Genomic DNA, 23,252 nt, shown 5'->3' with positions numbered 1-23,252 from the left:
TTTACTCTCACATATATATATATATATATATACGCCCGCAAACATCCAAAAAACACACCTGGTCGGATGCCGCTTCGGGGATAGGCCTGTCTGCCGATCTGTTTGTCGGTTCCTTTGTGGCCCCCTTTCTGGGCTTTCGACTTCGTTCCTCTCTCCGCTTTGAAATATCCATCAAACAAATAACGGCCATTGATTGTCGTTGCGTTAAACCGGCTAATAATCGGGCTCTCATTTGAAACGCCTATATAGAAGGAAAAGCAAGACTCGGCATAACATTCGCCAACTCTTGCACTTACATCTGTCTGCGGTTTTTGAGATACATTAAAAAAAAGAAAAGAAAAGGAAAGAAAGAAGAAAATACCATTCGCGAATATGGCCTCCACCCAGAATACGCCAGGTATGCCAGCTGTACAATGAGCATATATTTTATTGTTCTTATGCCCATTTTTTCCCTTTTGCAACGCATTAATCTACTGACCTGCACCTGCTAATCCTACATATAGTCCCATCCGAAAATGCGTCTCCCGCTCCTTCCGACCCTCCTCCTGGGCCGTCTTCACCCCCGCAGCCCACCACACCTCCGCCGAATCCTCAACCGTCGCAACCGCCCCCAAGTCCTTCGCCTTCAAACCCTCCGCCTCCGCAACCTTCGACCCCACGGCCGCCTTCCCCGAGTAACCCGCAACCGCCTCCCCCTCCTTCTCCCTCTTCCCAAGCCCCAGGTCCCACTCCTCCTCCTCCTTCGGAGCCCTCATCTCCTCCGCCCAATCCTACCCGGACCGCGGGTTCGGATAACAATACAACCATATTCATCACCTCCACCGCTTCAAGAGCACCGCCACCTGGCACTGGAGTGCCCAATTCAAACGGATCTGGAACACCATCGGTGCTCCCTCAACCATCCACCGGTGGTTCAGGCTCGGGAGGCCTGTCAGCTGGTGGCACTATTGCCCTCGCCGTTGTCCTTCCCGTCGTCTCGGTGGCGCTGATCATTCTTCTCATCCTATGGTGGTGGAGGAAACGGAAGGCTAGAAAAATCGCGGAAGAGGAACGGAAGCAAGAAATCGAAGAGTACCGCTTCAACCCCAACAACGATCCCCTCTTGCCTGCAGTGGGTAATTTCGATGATGGCGCCCTCCCGAAAGATGGAAACAACGGAGGATATCGCGGTTGGGGCACAACCAACGCTACGTCTCGGAAGCTGTCAACCAATCTATCAAGCGGCGCTGGCGGAATAACCGCCTCAGATAATGGCAGCAACCCAGGCCCTCCGAGACCGGTATCTCCTCTAGACGACTCCATCCCCTACGAGGATGACCACAGGCCCGTATCGGGTGACTATTCAGGGCTTGACCCCGCTGCTGCCGGTATGCTCGCTCACCCTAACAGTAACCCCAACGCCAACTCTCGCGATATCCGCCGCGGCCCATCGAATGCTTCATCGGCTTACTCCAATGCGAACCGTTCGGACGTGTCGGATGATCTCCCTATACCTGGCGGCGCACCCGGCACGGCCCAGTATTATGATGACCCCTACTACACTGACGGAGCTGGGCAGCCCGGCGGTGCTTTTGCGGAAAATCCATATAACGCGCCTCCCGTGATCCGCGATGTACAGGCAAGACGGAATACGCGAATCGAAAACCCGTCCGTATTTCCGCAACAGGGGAATGCGGGCATAGCGCAGAATTTTTAAAAATAAAAGATTTCCATCGACCTTTTTCGCGTTTCTGTTCCCAACCTTTCCCCAATAGTTCTCCCATTTTCTTTCCTTTTTTTTTTGGAGCCTTTTGACATAATTCAATTGTTGTAATCCTTTCGTCATCTTTATTTTCATTTTATTCCCACTATTTACTTGGAACACACTTGTCGCTGGGCCGTGGAGAGCGGCTAATTTTCGTCCTCTTCTCGCTTCCCTCCCTCCCATTTTTCGTTTCTTTTTCCTTTTACTAAGTCCGTCCTCGACCTCAGTCTATATAAACCCCTTCCATTTATTCTAATCAGGCCTAGTCTTCTCTTTTGTTTTTCATCGGAAAAATCTCCCGCCTCCGGGCAACAAACGGCACAAAGCCAGCCTCCACTTTGCACATATACTGTTATGTTATATCTAATATTTGATTGATTCCGCTTCTGGTCCTCGTAATGCAAATATACCAACCATACACTACACGAACTGCTCTTTTCTTTGTTTGGTTTTGTTTTTGTTTTTATATTTTTACTGCATATATCCTTGTTATCTACAAATACTTTTATATCGTTTTAAAGGCATCTATCTATTTTCTTTGACTCGGTCCCGCTTATCCTATTTGTGTATCTATGTCCAGTGCACAACCCCGTCCCCATTCTTTTTTTCCCGCTAATATTCATATGTTGTATGTTATGGCATTACTTGTGTACCCAGCACCGATTCCACATTTTTCTCCTAGACGCAACTCACCAGTATTTCCCCCGTTTTATTTCAGCATGTCTCATGTCTCAGCCCTATCGTTTCGTCCTATTTTCATACTTCGTTTTGTTTTTATCAATGTTTGTCTCCCCCTACCCCTTTTTATGGCTTGTTTTTTGCCCACTTTGTTTTTGTATCTACATCTAAACTTATTCTCACTCAGATCTTGTGTATTGGATATTTGAATCAGAAAAAATCGATTTGAAAATATGATTTCCTGCCTATTTGCTTTCTCGAATCCGACTTCTCGCTCACTCTACTCTATATATACTTATTATATACGGCACCAGCAAATATAGTAATAGTTCTGGTAGTAGCACTGTATAGCAGTATAGGGAGCCCTGTCATCCTTTCTAAAATATAGTTCACCCCATATGTCCAAATATCTGACTCGTGGCTACCTACTATTTCTCTGACTTTTATTATTATTATTATTTTTCGGGAACTAGGTATGAACCCGAGCGCGTAACCAGGGTAATGGTTAGCGATCATCCATCCAGCACTTACGTGTTCATGCTGCATGGAGAAATATATGTCTTACCCCATACCTGTACCGATATATCCACTATTACTAAATAAAGATCGGTAGTGTAAGGAGAAAATATTCCCGCGCTCCTCTTTTCTCCAATTTTCCTCCATAGATCCGTCCCACCGCCGCACAAAAAAGGCACAAAATAAAAATAAAAAAAAGCAAGGATGGAAAGAAAGGTGAAAAATATGTATGTGTATTTTGTCTAGATAGATTAGGTGATTCATTACGCACGCCGCTTACAACAATCCACACTCCATCCGACACACAAATGTATATTTTCCCTCCCCGCTCCTTCTATGCCCCAACTGTCAACCGTCAGCCTTCAACCGCTAGCCCCCAAGCCTCACGAACCTCCGTGTTCCACGCACGACCCACGATATGTATAAATCGGGCCAAAGCAGCCCGTGGCTCAAGATTATGAAAGGAAGAAAGCATGGGGCACCCAAACACCACCCCCCACACCAAACATAAACGACAAACAGAAAAAAAAAAAAAAGAACAAAAACAAAAACCAAAAAAAATACGAAAATGTGTGAAAAGAATTAAGAAAGAGGAAAACCAACGAAAGAGGAAAACTTCAACCCTCCCCCCCCAAAAAAAAGAAAGAAAAAGAAAAGAAAAGAAAAGCCTACGTCTTCATATCCCACGTGGGCTTCAAATTTGACGTAATATCTTCCACCGTCCCGACAGTCTCAGGCGGCAGACGGCTGATCCGATAGCCGCCATTCCGGATATGGTATGCATGCGCTGCAGAGACGCCGGTGCGGTTGCTCCGGATGCTCCCGGCGTCACTGGCTGTTTCTGCATTTCTGAAGCGCGGGGGCGGTGCGAAGTCGAGGGCGGTGAAGGTGCTAGATTTGCGGAGGGCGTGGCTGGGGTAATGCGTTAGTTTATATTATATATATATATGTATATGTATATGTATATATACACTGCACCAGGCCACAAGTATTGGCCACCCCCACTACTTTTCTGCCACCCGAAGACACAATAATTGTGGTGGGGGTTGCCAATATTTATGGCCTGACACTGTATATATCAATATTTCAATGATGTGAAGGGACACTTACGGACTAGGCATGGCTGCGAGATCATCATAGGAAGACGCCAGCGCGATATTCGCCGCGCGTACGGGGACATACGGTCGAAGTCCCCCGCGAGGTGTCCCAGAACGACCTGCTCGACGATCACTCGCGGTGGGGCCGGGGGCGTAATCGATGGGGAGAACCATGGTGTCATCCTTGAGCTTGTGCGCGCTGGGGAGGACGTGGAGCGGGCCTGGTGGCCGCAATTGGGGTTTCTGTGGCATTGGCGGTCCCCTGTTAGATATCGATGAGTTTGCACGGGGTCCTGGATCGCCCGACGTTGTAGAGAATGTTCTGTGGCTTGCTGCATAGCCAAAGGCGGATGAGGCGCCTTGCTGGCGCGATGGCTGGGTGTAGAAATTTGGCGGCATTCGAGGTGGCGGAGTCATGGCACGGCGTCCCATAGGCTGGGTGAATGGGGGTGGTTCTGGTGGGTAGAAACCCATATCATCGCTGCCGCCATAGTAGGGATCCGGGTAGGCTGGGTCGTACGGCATGTCTTCGTGATAGTCATTTTCGCCGTAGTCTTCGTAATATTCCTCTTGCGGAGGATGATGTTTGTTGCTCTCATCAAAGTACTCCTTGTAAAAGGATCGGATGCGGTTGGCTCGTTGTTCGGGATTGTCCGAAGGATCTTCTGGTGGCAGTGGTCGGATACCAACTGTAAGACGGCGGGAGTCGAACGTGTATCCTTGGTCATCTGGGAAATCGTACATGGTAGACAGACGAGCGTTTTTGTCCGGTTGATGTGTGTTTGACTCAGAGGTATCCACATTCACTTGCGGTAGAACTGAAGTTGAATTTCTTTTGTCATCTCCATAGTCGCTATGGTCATCGTCTGATGGCAGAGAAATACGGGGCAGTACCGGGGCTGAGCCCGGGGTCGGAGCCGGGTGTGGGATCAAGGCTGGTGGTGCGTGAGGGTGTGACTGAGACGAGGAATTTGATTCAGGAAGGACATTGTCTAGATCCGGGAGGTTGAATGACGGGGGGTGAACCGTAGGGGTAGAAGTTAGATACAATTCATCAGATTGGGTATTCTGAGAAATGGCTTCGCCTTGTGAGGGAGAGGGCCAGTTACGGTCACTGGTTTCTGGAGTTGTACCTCGTTGGATGAGAGCGCCCAGGTAATCATTGCTCTTCCTGAGCTCACTTCCAGGAGTGGAAATACTCTTGGGCGCAAGTGACCGGTCTGGAGAATGAATGCCGGATCGATCGGATACAATATTGGGGGTGGGTGTTGTCAACTTGCGCGGAGGGCTCCTGTGACTCTGGCTTGACCCTATTGAATGCGTGTCGGTTCCGGGAGGAGGGCTCGTTCTAGACATGCGCTGCGCGTTTCGAAGGAGATTGGCATGCATCTCATCACCAGGTGGAGCATGGCGACTACTCATGCCTGTAAAACTGGCAGAATCATCCGGAAGCGGCTTCAAGTTGCTAGTGAATGACCGCATGGATGCATTATCGCCGGCTGAAAAGGCTGTTGCGGTGCGGTATCTGTCGTCATCGGCATGGACGGATCTTGACAAGGAGTGTAGCGAATCGTGCGAACCATTGAGAGCAGGCGGTAGGAGATAAGGGCTAGTCATGGTGATGTCCATGGACAAACCACGATCATTACGACGAACTGACTTTTCCGCGTCGGCGGTGGTCATTTCCATTCCGCCCTTCCGCCCTCGACCCCTCTTCTTGTTGCCCGAGGGGACGACATCCAAGCCGAAGTCCAGAGATTTATGTTTATCATTTGCATCTTCCGACCGTAACTTTCTGATATGGCGACGGTGCAAAAAGACGAGTACGAGAATCGCAATGGTAAGGGGAATACTATAGGTAACAATTAGCAAGGGTTCCCTTTTTCTCCGTTCTCCTTCCCTTCTCTCCCTTTCTTTATATTTTTCAGATTTTTTTCCCGGGGAAGATCAAGGAGTAAAATAAAGAGCAACATACACCACTCCTAGAACTATGGGTAGAGTGGTAGTGGTAACATCACTAGCAGGCCTCTCGCATCTTCCGGTGGTGTCTTCGGGACCACATGTCTTCGTGCTAGTGTCGGCGGAGGAGGAGGAATCTGCATCCGCTGCCCTTCTCAGGAGTAGGTTAGGTGCGTCGACGGGAGGAGCCCTTCTGTGGAAGTGATTGTGACCATGCATAACTCGATATTCTCTCTTTCAAGAGACGAGTTAAATAGGAGAGATTTTATTCTTTTCTTTTCTTTTCTTTTCTTTTCTTTTCTTTTCTTTTCTTTTCTTTTCTTTTCTTTTCTTTTCTTTTCTTTTCCTTTTTCCTTTTCCAGAGATCAAAGAAAAGTCTGACTGATATTTGGTCAAGGAAGCGCCTTACGCCATGTCAACGTCACATAAGGAGGTAACACAGAGCCGGGGGGGATTACGAGAAGAAGTGCCTAAGTAGGACGAGGCGCAGCCACGGGGCACAGAGCAAAGTAATGAATGAATTGAGTGGGAGGCAGACGGGGAATTTAGTTGTATTTCAAAGGAGCGTGGAGGGTAGGTATGTAAAACAGCGCCAAAGCAGCAGCGACAACAACAAACCAAAGGAGTGAAAGTCCCCAAAAGGGAAGAGGAGGAAAAAGACGCGAGAGCGGAGGAGTGAACGAGAGGTGAAGCCGAAGCAGAAGCAGAAGAAGAAGATGGAGGAGGATGAGGAGGTGAGAATGAGATGAGATGAGGTCTCAGCGTGGTTGGCGGCGGTTTTGCTGTCCTGGGCAGATTAACTAATTAACTAATGGATGACTACGCCTAGCCTAACCTGGGTAAGCACGAGGCTAACCGGGGCTAGCGAGATGAGAGTCACGAGGTGAAACCCGCCAATGGCAACCCGGACAACGAGCTAACTCCGCTTGGGGCCTAGCGTTGCTGCCGCCGCCGGTTGTGGTTGGTCAACGCTGCCAGGAACATGTCTTGGCAGGCACGGGAGCGGCCGGGGGATTGGCCAATAACAGCCACTTCACGTGACTATCTCATTTTGGCTGCTTCCGGGGTCCACGGACGCAGGCCGAAAAATAAGGGATGAACGTCGGAATTAATCACTGCTGGTGCTAACGAACTACAGCAAATACGCAGGACAACACACAAACCTTCAGTATGGCCGCCTATCCTGGATACGCTGAATGATAAACGGCTCGACCCGTTGCTCAAGGCAGAAACAAACCAAGAAAACAAGTCACCAAAATGGACGCGAACCAAAAACCCCTCCTCTTCCTCCCCCTTTCCCCCTCCCGCCAAGCACTAGTATTTGTTGGATATTCCGCCATTTTATACAGGCAGCCCCTGCTTCTATGCACAGTACATCGTACCATGTAGCAGGCGGATCCTGTCCACGGTCCCCAGAAAGTCGGTGATGCGATGCTGATGATATTGATTTGGATTTGAGGCTTTGGGAGATTTTTTTCTTCCCGACAACCCATTCCAAAACGTATCGGCTTGTTTTGGCACCTGTCATTACTGTCACTATTCCTTACTGTTCTTCTCCTTCTTCTTCTGAACCTTTGCTTGTCTCTTAGGGACCTTCCTTGAATTGAATTCAGATCTTTTGATGCCCTGAGATTAGAGAGAAATCTATATATCTTTCCATAGATACGGACTAGAAGGGATCGCCATCCCGTCGCATGTGCATATGCATCAGTGTTTAGGTGACCTTGATCAGTCCAGGGAGGAGTTGGAAGCCGAAGCTGAATCATAGGTGGGGATGGAGGTCAGGTGTGGACCAAAAGACCCTGCACACACTAGATATATAAATATATCGCGAAATATCAATACCAGGCCCAAAAAGCCATTCTGGCCCTTGCTGTGCCTGAGTATGGACAAGGGGCTGCCAACTAGGATCTAACAGATTTATACCATGTATAGTTATCTCCAGCATTCACAAGGCAGTTTGTTCCACACGTCTGGAACTATATATATCTTGCGGTATTGCAGGGGTGTTGTCACACACACACATAAATATATATAAACTGGGACCAGATCGGCGGTTTCACCAATTTTATTCATTGAGAATCTGCAGGTCTGTTCCACTCGCTGAAAAAGAGGCGAGCAAAAAAAAGAAAAAAGAAAGAGGGTACCACGAACACATATTGATAGGATCTCAAATGGAGAACAAGAATTTCTCAGGCCGCAAGGACGGTCGTTTTTCGATAATCCAGAAGTGGAGTTTTCAACAACGAGAAGGCCTGAGGCATAACAAAGCCCTATTTGCAGTTTGTTCCCAAAGAGGGAACAGGAGCGAATGAAATCGCAGCTAGCATGATATGCCCAAATGAAAGTTGGGGGTCACTATACCATATAGATTCATTTTCACAGCCAAGATGGCAGGTAAACATGATAGATAGAGTGAAATGCCATGCCATGCCTTCTCAATCTCATGTCCCCATCAGAGTCCTGTGTGTGTGTGTGTGTGTGTGTGTGTGGGTGTGAAAGACCAGAAAACACCAAAACCAAGGCGGTCGTTGTCGCTCTCTGACACATATAAGCAGCTTTTCTGGATAAACTTGTCATGCATCTATCTGCCTGTATCTCGATAGGTCTCAGTAGTTGTTTGTATACACTCAGTAGGAACAATATCCATTGTCTTTTTAAAGTCCGCAGCAAATCATCGTTATTTCCGCTGCTCTTAAAAAGAAACCAATTTCATTTCTTAATCTCTTAATCTCATCTGCAAGGAAGGAGGAAAATCACCCACCGATGCCTGGTCTCACTGGTCAATGATGTCGAGAGAAGTCGAGAGGATGGTAGGAAGCGCGAAGCCAGGGAATGGGCCAGAACAAGCTTTTAACCCAGCCCCAACCCCGCCCGCCTAGCGCCGACAAGGAGACGCATCCGCTGCATTCGATGATGATGGCTTTGATGGCTTTTTTGACGGGCTGGTGCAGAACGTGCGTGGATGGCGCCCGGTAATTGGTGGCTTAGGCCCAGATCTCGACGCTATCTCACTTCTTCTTTTCTCGGGAATGGAAGGGAATGGAATGGAGATAGATCCCAGGGCCGGCACCCGAAAACGAGAGCGGGTTTTGCAAAGACCATCATGATACCGGGCAATACAATACAATCTCTCATCATGCCAGTGTGGTGGACTCCCAACGTCGAGAAGTAAATCAATTCATAGGGACAACAAGAGGAGGTGGAATGTCACAAAAACTGCAATGAGCCAGTAACTAGATCTCGCCAAGGAGCTATTCGTGGAAAGCGGGCGATCTCTCTAGGAGATTTTGCTGCTGTTTGCGATTCGTCGAGTGGAATGAGTCCGAATGACAACGTCATGTCTGCTACTAGATATTAGTAGTTCCGTGGTGAACTTGCTGCTTGGGGTTGATTGATTTATTTTCCACAGCTACAAACCTAGTCCTCCGGACGGCACATATGAATTGGCGACATCCGGATGTGGAGATTACCGTTTGGACTATCCCAACTCGCCGTTTAACTTACTCTTTTGCTCTCTCGGCCCACGTGGTTGGTGGCAGGAATTGCGCTCCCACCGTCCAACCTCCAGCGCGCATCCACAACTCCAGCAAGCCTGCTGGTGGGCTACCTTAGTCCATACGTATACCGCACATCTTTCATTGCTACTGCTAGCTACTGCTATGCCAGGTAGGTGTTTAGTGAGAGGTAGCGGGTGTCTTCCATTCCCCTCTGCTCGCTCGGCCCCTTACTTCTTCTCCTCCCTCTCCTCCTTCTTCTCCTTCTCCTTCTCTTACTATCCATTCTCTCACCATGTATCCGTACCAAGGCATATATATATAGATATATCTATGAATACCTCACTATTCTGGTGGTTCAGTGTCTGAAGCATAGCTTGGTTTGGCTCCAGCACCGGGCTATAGCTAATAACCTTGCTTGAAACATTGGGTAAGTAGCAAGATTCCTCTCTACCACCTCGTTTTCGGCGTCTCTCTATACAAAACATTCTGCTGCCCTCCCCTCTTCGCTGAAAATCATTCCGCTTCTCATCCTGTCGTTCGTCACTGCATCTGCTATGTCGCAGTGCTCAAAATGCGCATTTGCCTTCCCCATTTCGCTTCCCGTGATGGCCTCATCTCGACTCCCTCGTCTTGCGCCTTCTTGTGTGACTCTTTTGTCAATTAACTTTCCTCCGCCGATTCCATCCTTATAGGACTACTTGCTGCTGTCCTCCCTCGTGAATCCTCGTTGCGATTCTCTTGCTGTCTATCTCCGGGATCTCGAGAACTCTCGCTCGGGTTTTGCGCACCCTCTTACTGCAACAAACCTCCCCCGCCTGATTATCAACAGGTTGGCGGGGAAGGGACACCTCCCAACTGTCTAGCTGTCTAGTTATTACTTAGTTACTTCTCTCATAGACTTCTCGCAGAGATCATGTAAGCCTCTCTCTCAACCCAACATCGCTTCATAAATGCATATCATGTCCTCTAACCCAAGTCCCGATTCCTCGCCGCCCACCAGGAAGTTCGGAAAGCAGATCCAAAGGCGCCAGCTCGACCTTCCCGAATATGCTGTTAGTTTTCTCAACTACAAGGCGCTTAAGAAGGTAAACTAGCTCTACAGCCTCCTCGCCATTCCCCACTAATGTCTATGTGCTGATACTTCTTTTTCATTTAGCTCATCAAACAACTAAGCGCGACGCCCACTATCCCCGCCCAGAGTTCCTCAGCGGATCCCGTCCCGGAGATTGTCGACCCCCAGGCTGCTCTTCGTGCGAATAAGGACGTCTTCTTCTTCCGTGTGGTATGCTAAGTGACCTTTGCTTGGGACATTCTTCATGCACAACAGCGAAGGCTTTGGTAACACCCGTGGATGGGCATTTGCTAACGGTGATATTTCCCCTGTATCTTGTCTCTAAATAGGAACGAGAAATTGAGAAAGTGAACGTTTTTTATCTTCAAAAGGAAGCAGAGGTTCGCTCTTGTCTTTTCTTCTTTCCAGTTTTAATCACTGCGATGAGGAGTATGCCGAGATATGCTCCTTGAAAATGAAGGACTAGGTTTTGTTAGGTCCCTAAAGGTGATAACATCACTAATAAAACAACAACACATATACACAGTTCACGCTACGCCTCAAAACGCTTCTCGATAAAAAGCGGCTGATACAGTCGAAAAAATGGGTTACCAATTCAAAGGCTCCGGCAAACTTTGTCACCCTCTTCGAAGGTCTTCAGCAATTTGATGGAGACCTGAACAAACTTCAAGTGAGTCATCTCTTCTCTGGCACAGATCGATACAAATCGATGAGCTTTTCAAGTCTCTAAACTTCGGTGACCACATAACAGCAATTCGTCGAGGTCAACGAAACAGCCGTTTCCAAAATTTTGAAAAAGGTTTGTCCCTATATCCCTCAGTACGCTCGATAGAGGCGCCTAGAAGAACAGGGGGAAAGGAAATACAATGAAAGAGAAAACAGCTGACTGTGGATTTGTTCGTATTTAGTGGGATAAAACTTCAAAGGTCCGATTGCCATCACTGACCCCGAGGAAACCGCATTGGAAATAAGTCTAGCTAACAATACAATCCACCTAGTCACGCACAAAAGAGCTTTATCTTCATCGCGCCGTCGAAGTACAGCCGTGCTTTAATCGGGAGGTTCTGCGCGACCTCTCTGACCGTGCGACGACCGCAAGGTTAGAGCTTGAGGCTTGGGCGGAAGGCGAAAACATTCAGTTCGATGCGTCGCGTCTGGCTGATCGCGTTGTTGCTGAGGAGGACGATTCTGACTTACAGATCTTACAAACCACCACTGCTGGCAATTTCCAAACGCTGCGGGAATGGGTGGCGAAACTGCAATCATCGCCAGACGGGGCCGATCGACTCACACGTATGTTCCTTGCTGCAATAAATGAGTATCCCGACGAGGTTCTCGCCCTTCTTCTTGACACCGGTTTGGTGGACGTGAATGCAGAAGATGATATCAATGAACGCAACTGCCTCCACGAAGCGGCAATATCGGGACGTCTATTTGTTCTCCAGGCGGGGCTGGAGCATGGGGTTGATGTTGCGCAATCAGATGTTTACGGGAGAATTCCTCTCCACTATGCTTGTATGCATGGTAGAGTGGAGATGGTCAAACCCCTCCTCAATGCAGGGATTTCAACTATTGACATGATGGACCACGATAACTTCACCCCGCTGATTCACAGCATCATCCGGGACCAGCTTCCCTGTGTGGAACAACTTCTTTTCCATAACGCTCGCATAAATCCAACATCCGAGTCAGACCACATCCCGCTGAATCTGGCCTGCCAGCACGCGTCTCTACCACTCATCAACCTCCTTCTGGAGAGGAATGCTGAATTGCTCCCCGATGCAGAGGGCCTGTATCCACAGCATCTTGTTGCGCGATCATGTAGAGGCTCGGAAGCTCTCCTTGTACTTAAGAGCCATGGGGCTGATCTCGACCAAAAGGACAAGCTTTACCAATGGACCCCGATATTCCATGCTGCAAGCGAGGGGTGTGTTGGTTGTTTGAGAACGTTGCTAGAATGCGGTGTAAATGCCGATGCCTTGGATGAAAAAGGATTGTCTGCTATGTACTATGCTGCATGGGAAGGCCATCTAGAATGCATGATATTGCTCTGGGCAAGACGGCCAGGTACAAAACCACCACGAACACCGCTTGATATTCTTAACAGCCCCAGGTTTCGGGATTCGGGCTCTATGACCTCCCCTCTCCTGACCGAGAAGTCAGGAGGGCCTAAGGCGGGAGCAGACGGTAGTGACGGTATTCCTCTTCTATCTCTACCACCCCCTATTATTCCGCTACGACGATACGGCCATAATTTCCTTGACACCAAAACATTTATCCAAATATATTTTGAACAAACGCCGTCTTTTGAACCCATTGTGTTCTACCAGGCTGGCCGTTACGCTGCTGCACGATTAACGATTTCCTCGAAAACATCGGATCTTATACCCCGCAACGTGATACTTCCTATTCAGGATGACTCTCGACTTGTCTCGTTCCAGATCGACCGTTTAGATACGTTTGCTCTAGAGTTTGAAATTTTCCCTACTTTTGGATCCAAAGCCATTGGCAAAACTGTTGCGTTACCTCATGTATTTATAGGCGCGACATCATCATCATCAGAAGGAGCATGTGCGTTACCTCTTTTCGATCCCAGGCTACGAGCAATCGGCGAGATCCGCTTCAAGTTCCAGGCCATCAAGCCGTACCACGGTGATCCGCTCGAGATCACACATTTCGCAACTTACTGGAAGGCAACAAGTGCCCTTGATTCAGATCATAATGGATTAGTGACCGGCTCGAGTTTATCAGGGGACTACGTCCAACTTTTCGTTCAGTTGACCAGGGACGGCGTACCTGTTCTCTACCCGGAGTTTACCGTTAACCATCACGGTATCGACATCCCGATCTGTCGTCTATCTTTCCAACAATTCCGCTCGATTCATGCCGAATACCTGTCTCAAACCAGCGCCAGAGAGGCCACTCTGCTTAAGTCGCTTGAAGACATGACAGTCGATGACATGGCGCAAGCGCATAGATTACTCGCAATATCATTCCTCTCCCTCAAAGAGGTTCTCGCGCACCTCCCCACAAATATCCACGTTGACCTATGCATTCTATTCCCCACGCCAACTGAAGAGGAAAAACTAGGTCTCGGCCCACTAGCGGATATAAACACTGTCGCCGATGCAATTCTCACAGACGTCTTCGCCCATGCCAGAGCGTCCAAGGAGACGAACCCAGATTTCATGCGCTCGGTCGTATTCACCTCGTATAATCCTAATATTTGCATTGCGTTGAATTGGAAACAACCAAACTGTATGTTTATCGATCTTTTTATTTTTCTTTGCATAACAATCACTTGCATATCTATCTCTATCATTGGTGTTGCCCGTTGCTTACCAAATGTCAAAATTAACACATCTCCAGACCCAGTCCTTCTTTGCAACGACCTAGGCCAGATCCGCGACCTGACACAGGACGTCAGCTCCCTACCTGTCGTCCGCAGCAGTGGGCGCACGTCGATGTCCATCAAGGAATCCGCGCGGATTGCACAGAGCAATAACTTCATGGGGTTGATGTGTCGTTCGAGTTTGCTAGTTAGTCCCCAGTTCTTCTTTTTTCCCCTTTCCTTTTCTTTTCATTTCTTTTTTTTTTTAATTTGAATTTGAAATGTTGCTCTTAACCCCTCAATTTTAACAATTCGCGCAGAATGTTATGCCCTCCCTTGTCGAATCGATCAAGGAACTGGGTCTTGTCCTTGTCGCGGATACTTCTGATGAGATATTGGATAAGACCCGTTTCGGTGTCAGTAGTGGCCGATTGGGCGATCATGATCGTGACTATGAACAAAGTGGAGCTGGCGTTGGCGTTGGCGTCGGAGTTGGAGTTGGAGTCGGCGTGTCTGCGGAATGGGCGTATAAAATGCCCGAGGGCGTGAATGGGGTTATGAGAAGGAATGGTGTTTTGCGATTTAATGATACGATTGATATGTGATCTATTTCTTTGAGTTTAGATTGAACGGATATATCTATCAATTTAACACTCAAATCTTTCGTCCATTCGTTTTTATACCTTGAGTTTTATAAGTAAGAGTATATATGAGACTCCGTGGTATTTTCGGGTTATTTTACTAACTTAACCCATTTGCCAGTGGATGACTGCGGAGTAATAAAACCCATGAACCATTTATTCTCTACTTCTAATTTTCCTTTCATCCCTTTCTCCCTCCCTTTTTGCATGTGGTGAAAGGCATTGTATCGACAGATATAGATATGGTGCTACATGCACGCTTAAGGGCCTAAATAATGGAAGTTGCATATATTGAGAAATGTAATGTATCTAATCGTACAACACAGAGGGGACTATATGTTAAGTCCGGGGGTGTGTATGAGGGGAGATATGCAGTCCTGTGAAGGTATAGCAGCGGAGCGCAACCACGAGGTGGGAATCGGGAGCGTGTCTTGGTGGATGGTTGAGGGATGAGGGCGCGGATGATTACTACTGCGTAGAATCCCTTCAATCTCAGGTGCTTTTGGGCTTCCGTTTCCCGATATCCCAACCCCATCGCCGTAGTGTTTTGACGACCTTTGGTGTCGCCGCTGCTGTCAGGGGAACTCGAATGAAAATGAAACTCTTATGGATGGCATAAGCTAGGGCAAGTTGAGTCCATAAACCTGGCAAAAGGCGGTTTTGTTAGTCATGTAAATAAGTCTGCAGCCCCCGACCACTCATTACAGATATAGAAAAAGGAAGGGTGGAATGACGTACTGGCTTCAGATCCCGCATTCCGCTCCTCAGCCTCCAAAACACCATGATCATGCGATTCGCCATCTTTATCCGCGCCACTGCCGCCAGCGCTCGCAATGGCTATGTCACCTCCTGCATTTCCTCCATCCTCTTTGCCAGCAGCGGGAAATCCGGTGGCTTCCGGTTTTCCAAAGGACAGCAAAGCTGAGCCAACAGTACGCTTGAACCATTCCACGATTATATGCTCGTAGTGCCCGATCTGTTCAACGCCCAGTAGACGCACGGCAACGAAGCAAAAAGGGAAATCAAGAGCTGAAAGGGCCAGGTAGACGCCGAGCGCGGACCAGCCATATTCCCGGGATAGCTTCTTCATGCGCTGGGAGAAGCTGAGTTTCGAGGAGGACGAGGACGAGGACGACAAGCTGCGAGAATTTGGCCGGCGCGCGGGGCGGGATTGGATTCTTGATCGGGTGACATTGTTAAGGAGATTGCTGGCATTTGGTTGGGCGTCGGGAAAGTTTGCAGATAGGTGGAACGGGCGGGCATGTGGTGGTTTCGCAAGCTGTAGGAATAGAGGTGGTTTGCTAGCTGTTCGTGGAACGAGGGCTTGGAAGGTTGAGGAAAGGTTAGAGAGTCGTTTCACGCCGCCTTGGAGGATCAGACGGGAGGGTGGTGGCATGGTCCGGCAGGTCGTGGTGGGGATGAACGGGCTTGACTGGGACGAACTTGTATGGAGGACTTGCTGAGAAGGACGTGTTGGGAATATGCGGCAGGGAGGAGTGGGCTTGGGTCTTTAACTTTCCTAGTTAACAACTCCTTTCTAGCAATTTAATGTACTAGCATTGCCTAAACGTCACACCAGGACTCCATAAGCTCTGCTTGCTTACGAGTATAAGGAAGAAGAAGAATAATAACGTTGTTGTGTACACAAAATCATGTAGCTGGTAAAAAATCACTCAGATATCTGAGGAGTTTAGAGTAGCCTGATGAGTGGCTGAGTCTAGTCCTTGTTCAAAGGAGGGTCTCCTGCATAGTCTCCGACTGATACGGGAGAGGATAAAAAGAAACAATATATATGTATATATGTATGTATATATATAAATATCATAGTTTCATCGGCTATGTTAACAAACAATATGTGGTGAATAAAATGAATAGAACCGATAGCTGTTATAATCAAAAAAGCTTGGATTGTTGTATGGCGCCTTTCTATTGTACCATTGAGGATTTTAATATACAGTATTCTCATCACTTTTGATCAAATCGGTCAGTGTCTGTTCAATCTCCCTAGGATCACAGATCGCCCACACTCCTCCTCCTCGAGCGGACGATTTTCCAACTTCCTTTCCTACAAGATTTCTTCCAACTTTGCCAGGTCCAATGCCAATCCACCGTTTCACACCGCGTTCCTGATCCAGATATCGTATGCTATCCCACCACCGCACTGTCTCCACACACTGTCTCGAAAGGAGGTCTTTGAGGTTATCTTTTGACCGGAACGGAACAGCGGATACGTTCGAAATGCAGGGTATCGAATCGGAAAATTGGATTTCCACGTGTTCAAGAGCCTTTCGCATGTAATCCGCGGCTGGCTTCATCACCGGGCTATGAAACGGGCTCTCGCTTCTAAGGCGGACAGCCCTTGGATCATGACCGGAAAACTGACGAAGCTGTATCAACAGGTATTTTATCCGCTCAATGCTACCGCTAAGAACAATTTGATTTTTCGAGTTGATATTTGCAATTGAAACCTGTTGTATTGGTGAGAGCTCGTCGCTGATATCGTCGGTTGACCGCTGCGAACTGTGATCCAAGAATTCCTGGATGGTCGTAATTAAGTCTGCCAAGCGATCGGGCTCACAGACGAGTGCTACCATTCCATAAGTTTCACCGGTCAGTTTTCCTGCATCAGCGGTACATTGAGCCATTATCTCTGCCCTGCGTCGAACCATCTTGAGGGCTGGTCCAAATCCCAAATAGCCCCCAGCTACCAAAGCGGCGTACTCCCCCAGACTATGACCTAATGTAACATCGATCAGCGCTCTGGTATCGAAGCCAAAATGTTCCTGCAGGACACGAAGTATCAATATCGACGTCGCCATGATTGCCGGTTGAGAATTCTCAGTCTTGTTTAGGTTCGAGTTTGGCCCGTGCGAAATAATCGTCGAGAGGCGAACGTTAAGAGTGCTATCCATCTCTTCGAGAAACGGCTTCGCGGTGGAAGGAAAAGCGTCCAGCCACGCGGAGGTCATCCCCACTCGTTGAACGCCATGGCCTACGGAGACTCAGCATTGGTAACAGAGGATGGGCGGAGTGCAAACCAGGAAAAAATAGTGCCGTGTGAAGAGGCGCTGAGAACCCAGCAGGGAATCTAGAAAGCACCACCAGATCGGCCCGTGATATGTGCTGACCAGAAGGCGAAAGAGCATGGCATCTGGGGAGCTTTGTCAGGCTGCGAGTCGCTAGTCGAAATGAGTGAAATAACAGGGACACCATGAATGTTGAGATATGCCATATGGAGGCTCGACCATCTGATTGATTAATGAAGAATATCTGGGGTCACAGGACTTTGCAGAGTAATGTTGCGTAGGATTGTTCTAGCTTGAAGCTTTCCCGCGAAGGAAGTCCTGATAAACCGCTTGAAGCAGGCGTGCGGGGAGATGTGATTTAAATACTGCACGGCCACCATTCTCACACCCCAGCCGTACCGTACCGTACCGCACCGTACCATACCGTATCATATTATACCACCAAGTCCTTCCACACCTGAACGTCTCAACTCCCGTCCGCAACCGGCTGGATAACTTTGCGACAACCCCCTGACTATTGCTTATCTCGTTCGTCAAAGTCGCAGCGATGCAATGAGTGCTGTCGCGCAGCTGCCGTGTCCCTTGGGATAATGGATGAGCGTCAACTCGACGAGACGACGGACGACTCGGTGTCCGTTGGTGATTCCACTCCATCTGGTCCTCCTCAAGATCCTGCTGCGTGTACAGTTGATGCCACGAGTTCCTCCCCTTCGATAGCTAGACATAGCCCTCTCCTTGACCAATGTTTACAATTTCTATCAGCCGCTAACAATGCCACTCTGGCTGCTTTGGGCGGAGTCACCATTGCGATTACGTATTTCGTTCTCGGAAGACTTAGCCTGGTGCTATTTGGGGTAGTCGCTGGTATCGGACTGCATTCATCTTGGGAGGGCTACAAGGAGTATGGAGATGAATCCACGAAACCAGGCCCCTCCATAAGGAGGCGGGAGTTGGGCATCGAAGTGGCAAAGAGACTGCTGAACTGGGAAGAATCGAGGACTACTGATAAACCAAGGTATCAAGCCAGTCCTGAGGATACGTCGATGACCAAGTTGGATTATTCCGATTTCCAGCCCGCAACAGCAGCAGCTTTGAATACACTGACTGATGCTGTCATTCGAGATTACGTCCAGTAAGTGCGTATTTTTCATTCACGACCTTCGCCAACTAACCGACTGCAGATGGTGGTATCAGCCTATCCTATCATCAGAACAGACGTTCCCGCAATCCTGCCGTTCGACCCTCGCCCGTTTTGTTATTTCTATATCCTCTCATCTTTCGCGGAAGAGGCCGGCAGATATTTTTCTTCATTTCGTCACCAATGCATCTTCTATCATCATCGTATTTTTAAACGAACTCTCGTCTGCCTTGCAATCGACTTCCAGCGGGCCGGCCTCTACAGCAGATGCAATTTCGACCTACCTGAATAGGTTCCCTGAAAGTAATTTAGCAAATGTTTTATCAACGACCCAACAACGTGCCAAGCTCAGGCTCGTTGCGTCTGATCTTCTACAAACGTTTCTACAACCCGATTTGTACGATTGTGAACCGGTCCGAGTTTTCCTTTGCGAAATCCTTTCAGGTGTCATCTTAGAAAGCGTAATCGACAATTGTTCAAAGCCAGAATGGATCAATGGGTGGATTGTCCAGCTACTGGAGGAAGGAGAGCCAGAATTGATGAGTGCAATTGACATTGGGGTTGATGGAGCCCGACAGAATCATTTGGAGGAATTCTCCACGCACTCGCTGGCCGCTAATAACAATATGCCTGATTTCGCGGATGATTCGCGAACGAGTCAGCAAAACCAAGGACTTACGAAGGCACAAATTGAGATGGAAGAGGCGGTAAGGGAAGCAAAGCGCCTCAGTGCGATGATTGAATCTGGAAGTACTCGAGGTTACCAGGAACAGCCGTCGACGATTGTAACTGATGGTGACATCGATATCCGCCATGCAAGTTTCTCCTCGAAGATTTCTCACGTAGAAATAACTGCCTCAAGCGATGGAGTTTGGAATGGTAATGTCACCACAAGGCATGGTGATGTGTCGAGAAGTTCTAATGAGCTCGGGGATTCTAGAAACTCAATGGACGAACCGCGTTCCATACAGGAAGGTAGGAAGCAATACATCACTGAGTATTCATGACCTGCAAGTCAGGAAGTTAATTCTGATTTACTAGCTTCGATTCGGATGATCCTTCTGGGTGCGTCTGTGTCGATTTTCGATGACAACTTCTCAAATGACAAAGGGGCAATGCGTGTGAAGCCCACGGATGACTATTTGCTACAAATTGAACCCGCCAGCTCGCGTCATCCGGGCTGGGTAATTACGAGGAAATACGCTGACTTCGAAGTTCTCCATGAAGTTTTACGACGCATTTCGGTTGTTTCAGGGGTATCTGATTTTGTAGAACAACACAGAGAACTGCCAACCTGGAAAGGTCAGTACCAGTCAGACCTACGGCAAAGTCTTGAGCGCTACCTTCAGCATGCCCTACGCTTCGAGCGGCTCGCTGGATGCGAGGCTATGAAAAGGTTTTTAGAAAAAGAGCGAAGTGTTGCGACATCGTCCCCGAATGGGATCGGGAAGAGCGGATTTTCATTTCCGAGCCAGGCGGTGTTTGAAAATATGGGCAAGGGGGTACTGGAAGTCCTAAGCAGTGCTCCTAAAGGGGTAGCAGGGGGTGGTAAGGCTGTCCTTGAAGGTGTCACTGGAGTGTTTGGAGCGGGCAGTAGTGTTAAGAAACGTTCGGTTGACTTTGCCCTCAGGGACAAAGTAGACCCGAAGTTGAGAATGCCCCCTAACGGGTTCTTCAACAATAAAGTTGCAATCAGTCAGAACAGTGGTGGAACGGCAGAGGTGGCTTCCCCCTCGCGTCCAGACACGGAACACTATATTCCTCTTGGCTCTGGCTCGATTGAAAATGCGTTCGAAAAACCTCTAACTTATGTTACACACGAGGATGCGGAGGAAAATGAAGAGGAGCAATCAGTCTTCAAGAGACCAGTCGCCGATCGATTATCTCCTTCTCTTTCTCCTGAACACGCGGGTCAGAACCAAGAGAACGGACCCGTCGCTAGCAAAAACCGCCTGCAAGAAGTCGAGCCCGTATCAACCGGTCTAGCCGGTCAAGTTACAGGCTTTAACGGCAATACGACTGTCCAGCCTGAATCAGACGTCGAATCTTTGAACTCTCACCTTAATCCTTACTCAACCGAAGTGAGGGTTATGCCTCTCTCCGAGGAAGAGACTGGTGTTGCAGTTGAACTACTGTTTGCTGTCATTAACGAACTATATGCCTTGTCCTCCGCCTGGGGAATTAGAAAAAAACTGTTGAATGCGGCGAGATCGTTTTTGCTCCGACCTGGGAATCCAAATATTGAAGGTATTCGTCTCCTGATGCAGCAATCAATTATTGAATCCAATGCCTCTGATGATGCCCTTGCGACGTACATCACTGCCCTACGTCAAAATGCACTGCCAACTGAAGATGAACTCAAATCGATCCCCCCTCCCTTGACTGATGATGAACAAATGGAGCTTCGGATCAAGGCTCGAAAGTTGCTAGTGACAAGAGGCATGCCGCAGGCTCTGACGAGCATCATGGGCAACGCTGCAACTACAGAGGCTCTTGGACATGTTTTTGATTCTCTTCAGGTCAAATCTGTTGCAAGAGGATTTATTTTTGCTTTACTACTTCAGGCATTAAAGGCCATGATTCAATAGATAGATATAGATTAAGATCTTGAATACTGTACTTTGAGTTTTTATTCATGAAAATTCGAAGGTTGGGATTTTAAATTGTTGTATAGTACCCTAATAAATTAAGATAAATTTGGCGAGCTATTGTGCTGCTGCAACGAGTTTCTCTATCTCTTCCGGAATTTTCGGAGCTGCTGTTAGGTTGTCGTGACCGTTTTGTGTGACGACAACATTGTCTTCAATGCGTACGCCACCTACATTCCAGTATCGTTCGAGTACGTTGGTATCTATATACTTTCCCAATTCTGGAGAAGCGAGATAGGGATCGATGATAAAACGGCAAAAGTAGATCTATTGGATATGTATTAGTTTTCATGGAAGAAATTGCGAACGGAACGAAAGAGTGCGTGTGCTCCAATTTGGGGTGATGGATAACTTACACCTGGTTCAACTGTCACAACGGCACCGCATGCTAAAGTGCCCCTCAAGCGCAAATATTTAAACTTTGGGTTTTCATCCTTGTAGTTTGGATTGCCTCCAGTATCGTGGGTGTCCATACCGAGGTAATGTCCTACGCCGTGAGGGAAAAAGGCAACGCTGATCCCTTTGTCAAACAGTTCTTCCTCCGTACCACGCAGAATACCAAGTTTGAGCAGTCCGCGGATGGCGACACGGTGAGAGTTCGAGTGTACATCTTCCCACATTACGCCCGCTCTAATCATTGCCAATGACGTCATCTGCATATCCAGCACAATATCGTATATCTGTCGGGATTCCGCAGAAAACTTTCCCGAGAGCGGGACAACCCTCGTGATATCTGCGCAGTAGGTCCGGTACTCTCCGCCGGCATCAACTAACATGTTCAACCTCTTCTCTCCAGTAGTTTTGTCAACTAAATCTTCGTTGTTATTTTGGTAGTGCAATGTCGCAGCGTTTGTTCCACTAGCAAAGATCGGATGGTATGACTGCTCTCGACAACCATAAGACATGCAAGTCGCGATGAAAATGGCCTCCAATTCTCGCTCGTTCGCGGCAGATCTGGCCGCCTTGATAACCGCTACATGTGCTTTGGTAGATATCTCATTCGCGCGACGGAGAAGAGCAATTTCATAAGTGTCTTTAACAACACGAGACTCCTCAGCAGCTCGTTTCAAAACATCAAAGTCTGTCTCTTGGAACGGCAAAAAAGTTATGTGCGGAGAAACTTGGTCAGCTATTGCGAATACCTTTTTACCCTTCTTCACTGAGCAGAAATGTGCCAAACTAGTATTGACATCGGTGGTCAAAAGGACGGCATCTACATCGTACATCTCCAATGCCTCATCGGGCGAAAGCGGTAGCCCCGACCAGATGACGGAATCTTCGTCAATAGGAGGAATGAAAAGGGTTAGGTGGTCCTCTTCGATGTTATATGTGAGATAAGAATCAGGGAGAGGACATCCTGAGAGGTAGAAGAAGTTGCGTCTCTGGCTGTGGGGAAGAACAATCGATACTTTAGCAAATTATGGAGGATTTAAAATATACACAGGTGTGTTGACTTACCGGAACGGCATTGATCCATCATTGTCCTCTATCATCTGCGTTTTCTGGCCTTCGAGATAAATGACGCCAGATTCCCCATACCCAAGCTCTCGAATGCGGGCGGCCACGCGTTTTGCATGGGCCTTGGCAGGGTATTTTCCTGCAAGGACCCTATCAACAGATTCATCCATTTTGCAGCTTTTTAGGGGTGGCTCGCAAGACCAATTGAAGCGCCAGACACTGAGCTGTTCTTCCAGAGAGCAGCAGTAACGATGTATTTATAAGTGGATAATATTTATTCAAAGGCTTTGGAGCGGGGTGTTGCACCGACAGGGGCAAGCCTGCTGAGTAAGCAAATTACCGCCCATGGATAGCCGTTCCGTTCCGGGTTACAGTTGAACGCAGGTTACACGTCGGCTGACCCCTCGGGTGAAGTCTCCAGTTGAGTTGAACGTGGTTTATTAA

General features: G+C 48.2%; 8 protein-coding genes across 8 annotated transcripts; 4 read left to right on the top strand and 4 right to left on the bottom strand.

Moving 5' to 3' along the window:
• Positions 1-372: 372 nt before the first annotated feature.
• Positions 373-1,696, top strand: HCBG_02214 (uncharacterized protein; the record flags this gene model as incomplete). Its single annotated transcript, XM_045429263.1, has 2 exons — positions 373-397; positions 504-1,696. The coding sequence occupies 2 exons, from the start codon at positions 373-375 to the stop codon at positions 1,694-1,696; spliced, it is 1,218 nt and encodes a 405-aa protein (XP_045289158.1).
• Positions 1,697-3,606: 1,910 nt separating this feature from the next.
• Positions 3,607-6,213, bottom strand: HCBG_02213 (uncharacterized protein; the record flags this gene model as incomplete). The annotated part of the gene is made up of 3 exons (XM_045429262.1): positions 3,607-3,850; positions 4,049-5,887; positions 6,011-6,213. 3 exons carry the CDS (start codon positions 6,211-6,213, stop codon positions 3,607-3,609), a joined length of 2,286 nt encoding a protein of 761 aa, XP_045289157.1.
• A 67-nt stretch (positions 6,214-6,280) lies between these two features.
• Positions 6,281-7,194, top strand: HCBG_02212 (uncharacterized protein; the record flags this gene model as incomplete). Its single annotated transcript, XM_045429261.1, has 3 exons — positions 6,281-6,571; positions 6,932-6,954; positions 7,133-7,194. The coding sequence occupies 3 exons, from the start codon at positions 6,507-6,509 to the stop codon at positions 7,192-7,194; spliced, it is 150 nt and encodes a 49-aa protein (XP_045289156.1).
• A 3,259-nt stretch (positions 7,195-10,453) lies between these two features.
• Positions 10,454-14,553, top strand: HCBG_02211 (ankyrin repeat protein; the record flags this gene model as incomplete). Its single annotated transcript, XM_045429260.1, has 9 exons — positions 10,454-10,579; positions 10,651-10,776; positions 10,896-10,946; positions 11,093-11,236; positions 11,318-11,365; positions 11,475-11,492; positions 11,565-13,824; positions 13,936-14,105; positions 14,218-14,553. The coding sequence occupies 9 exons, from the start codon at positions 10,454-10,456 to the stop codon at positions 14,500-14,502; spliced, it is 3,228 nt and encodes a 1,075-aa protein (XP_045289155.1).
• Positions 14,554-14,806: 253 nt separating this feature from the next.
• On the bottom strand, positions 14,807-15,934 carry HCBG_02210 (uncharacterized protein; the record flags this gene model as incomplete). The annotated part of the gene is made up of 2 exons (XM_045429259.1): positions 14,807-15,182; positions 15,277-15,934. 2 exons carry the CDS (start codon positions 15,932-15,934, stop codon positions 15,031-15,033), a joined length of 810 nt encoding a protein of 269 aa, XP_045289154.1.
• Positions 15,935-16,420: 486 nt separating this feature from the next.
• Positions 16,421-17,899, bottom strand: HCBG_02209 (malonyl CoA-acyl carrier protein transacylase; the record flags this gene model as incomplete). The annotated part of the gene is made up of 1 exon (XM_045429258.1): positions 16,421-17,899. One exon carries the CDS (start codon positions 17,505-17,507, stop codon positions 16,485-16,487), a length of 1,023 nt encoding a protein of 340 aa, XP_045289153.1.
• A 255-nt stretch (positions 17,900-18,154) lies between these two features.
• On the top strand, positions 18,155-21,290 carry HCBG_02208 (PX domain-containing protein; the record flags this gene model as incomplete). The annotated part of the gene is made up of 3 exons (XM_045429257.1): positions 18,155-18,696; positions 18,746-19,677; positions 19,744-21,290. The coding sequence occupies 3 exons, from the start codon at positions 18,155-18,157 to the stop codon at positions 21,288-21,290; spliced, it is 3,021 nt and encodes a 1,006-aa protein (XP_045289152.1).
• On the bottom strand, positions 20,630-22,978 carry HCBG_02207 (prolidase; the record flags this gene model as incomplete). The annotated part of the gene is made up of 3 exons (XM_045429256.1): positions 20,630-21,617; positions 21,707-22,736; positions 22,809-22,978. 3 exons carry the CDS (start codon positions 22,976-22,978, stop codon positions 21,408-21,410), a joined length of 1,410 nt encoding a protein of 469 aa, XP_045289151.1.
• Positions 22,979-23,252: the final 274 nt, after the last annotated feature.

The sequence above is a fragment of the Histoplasma capsulatum genome (genome assembly GCF_000150115.1).
Source record: "Histoplasma capsulatum G186AR genomic scaffold supercont2.3, whole genome shotgun sequence".
Taxonomy (NCBI): Eukaryota; Fungi; Ascomycota; class Eurotiomycetes; order Onygenales; family Ajellomycetaceae; genus Histoplasma; species Histoplasma capsulatum.
The sequence above is the reverse complement of the archived record's forward strand: the minus strand, read 5'-3'. Positions and strand labels throughout refer to the sequence as shown.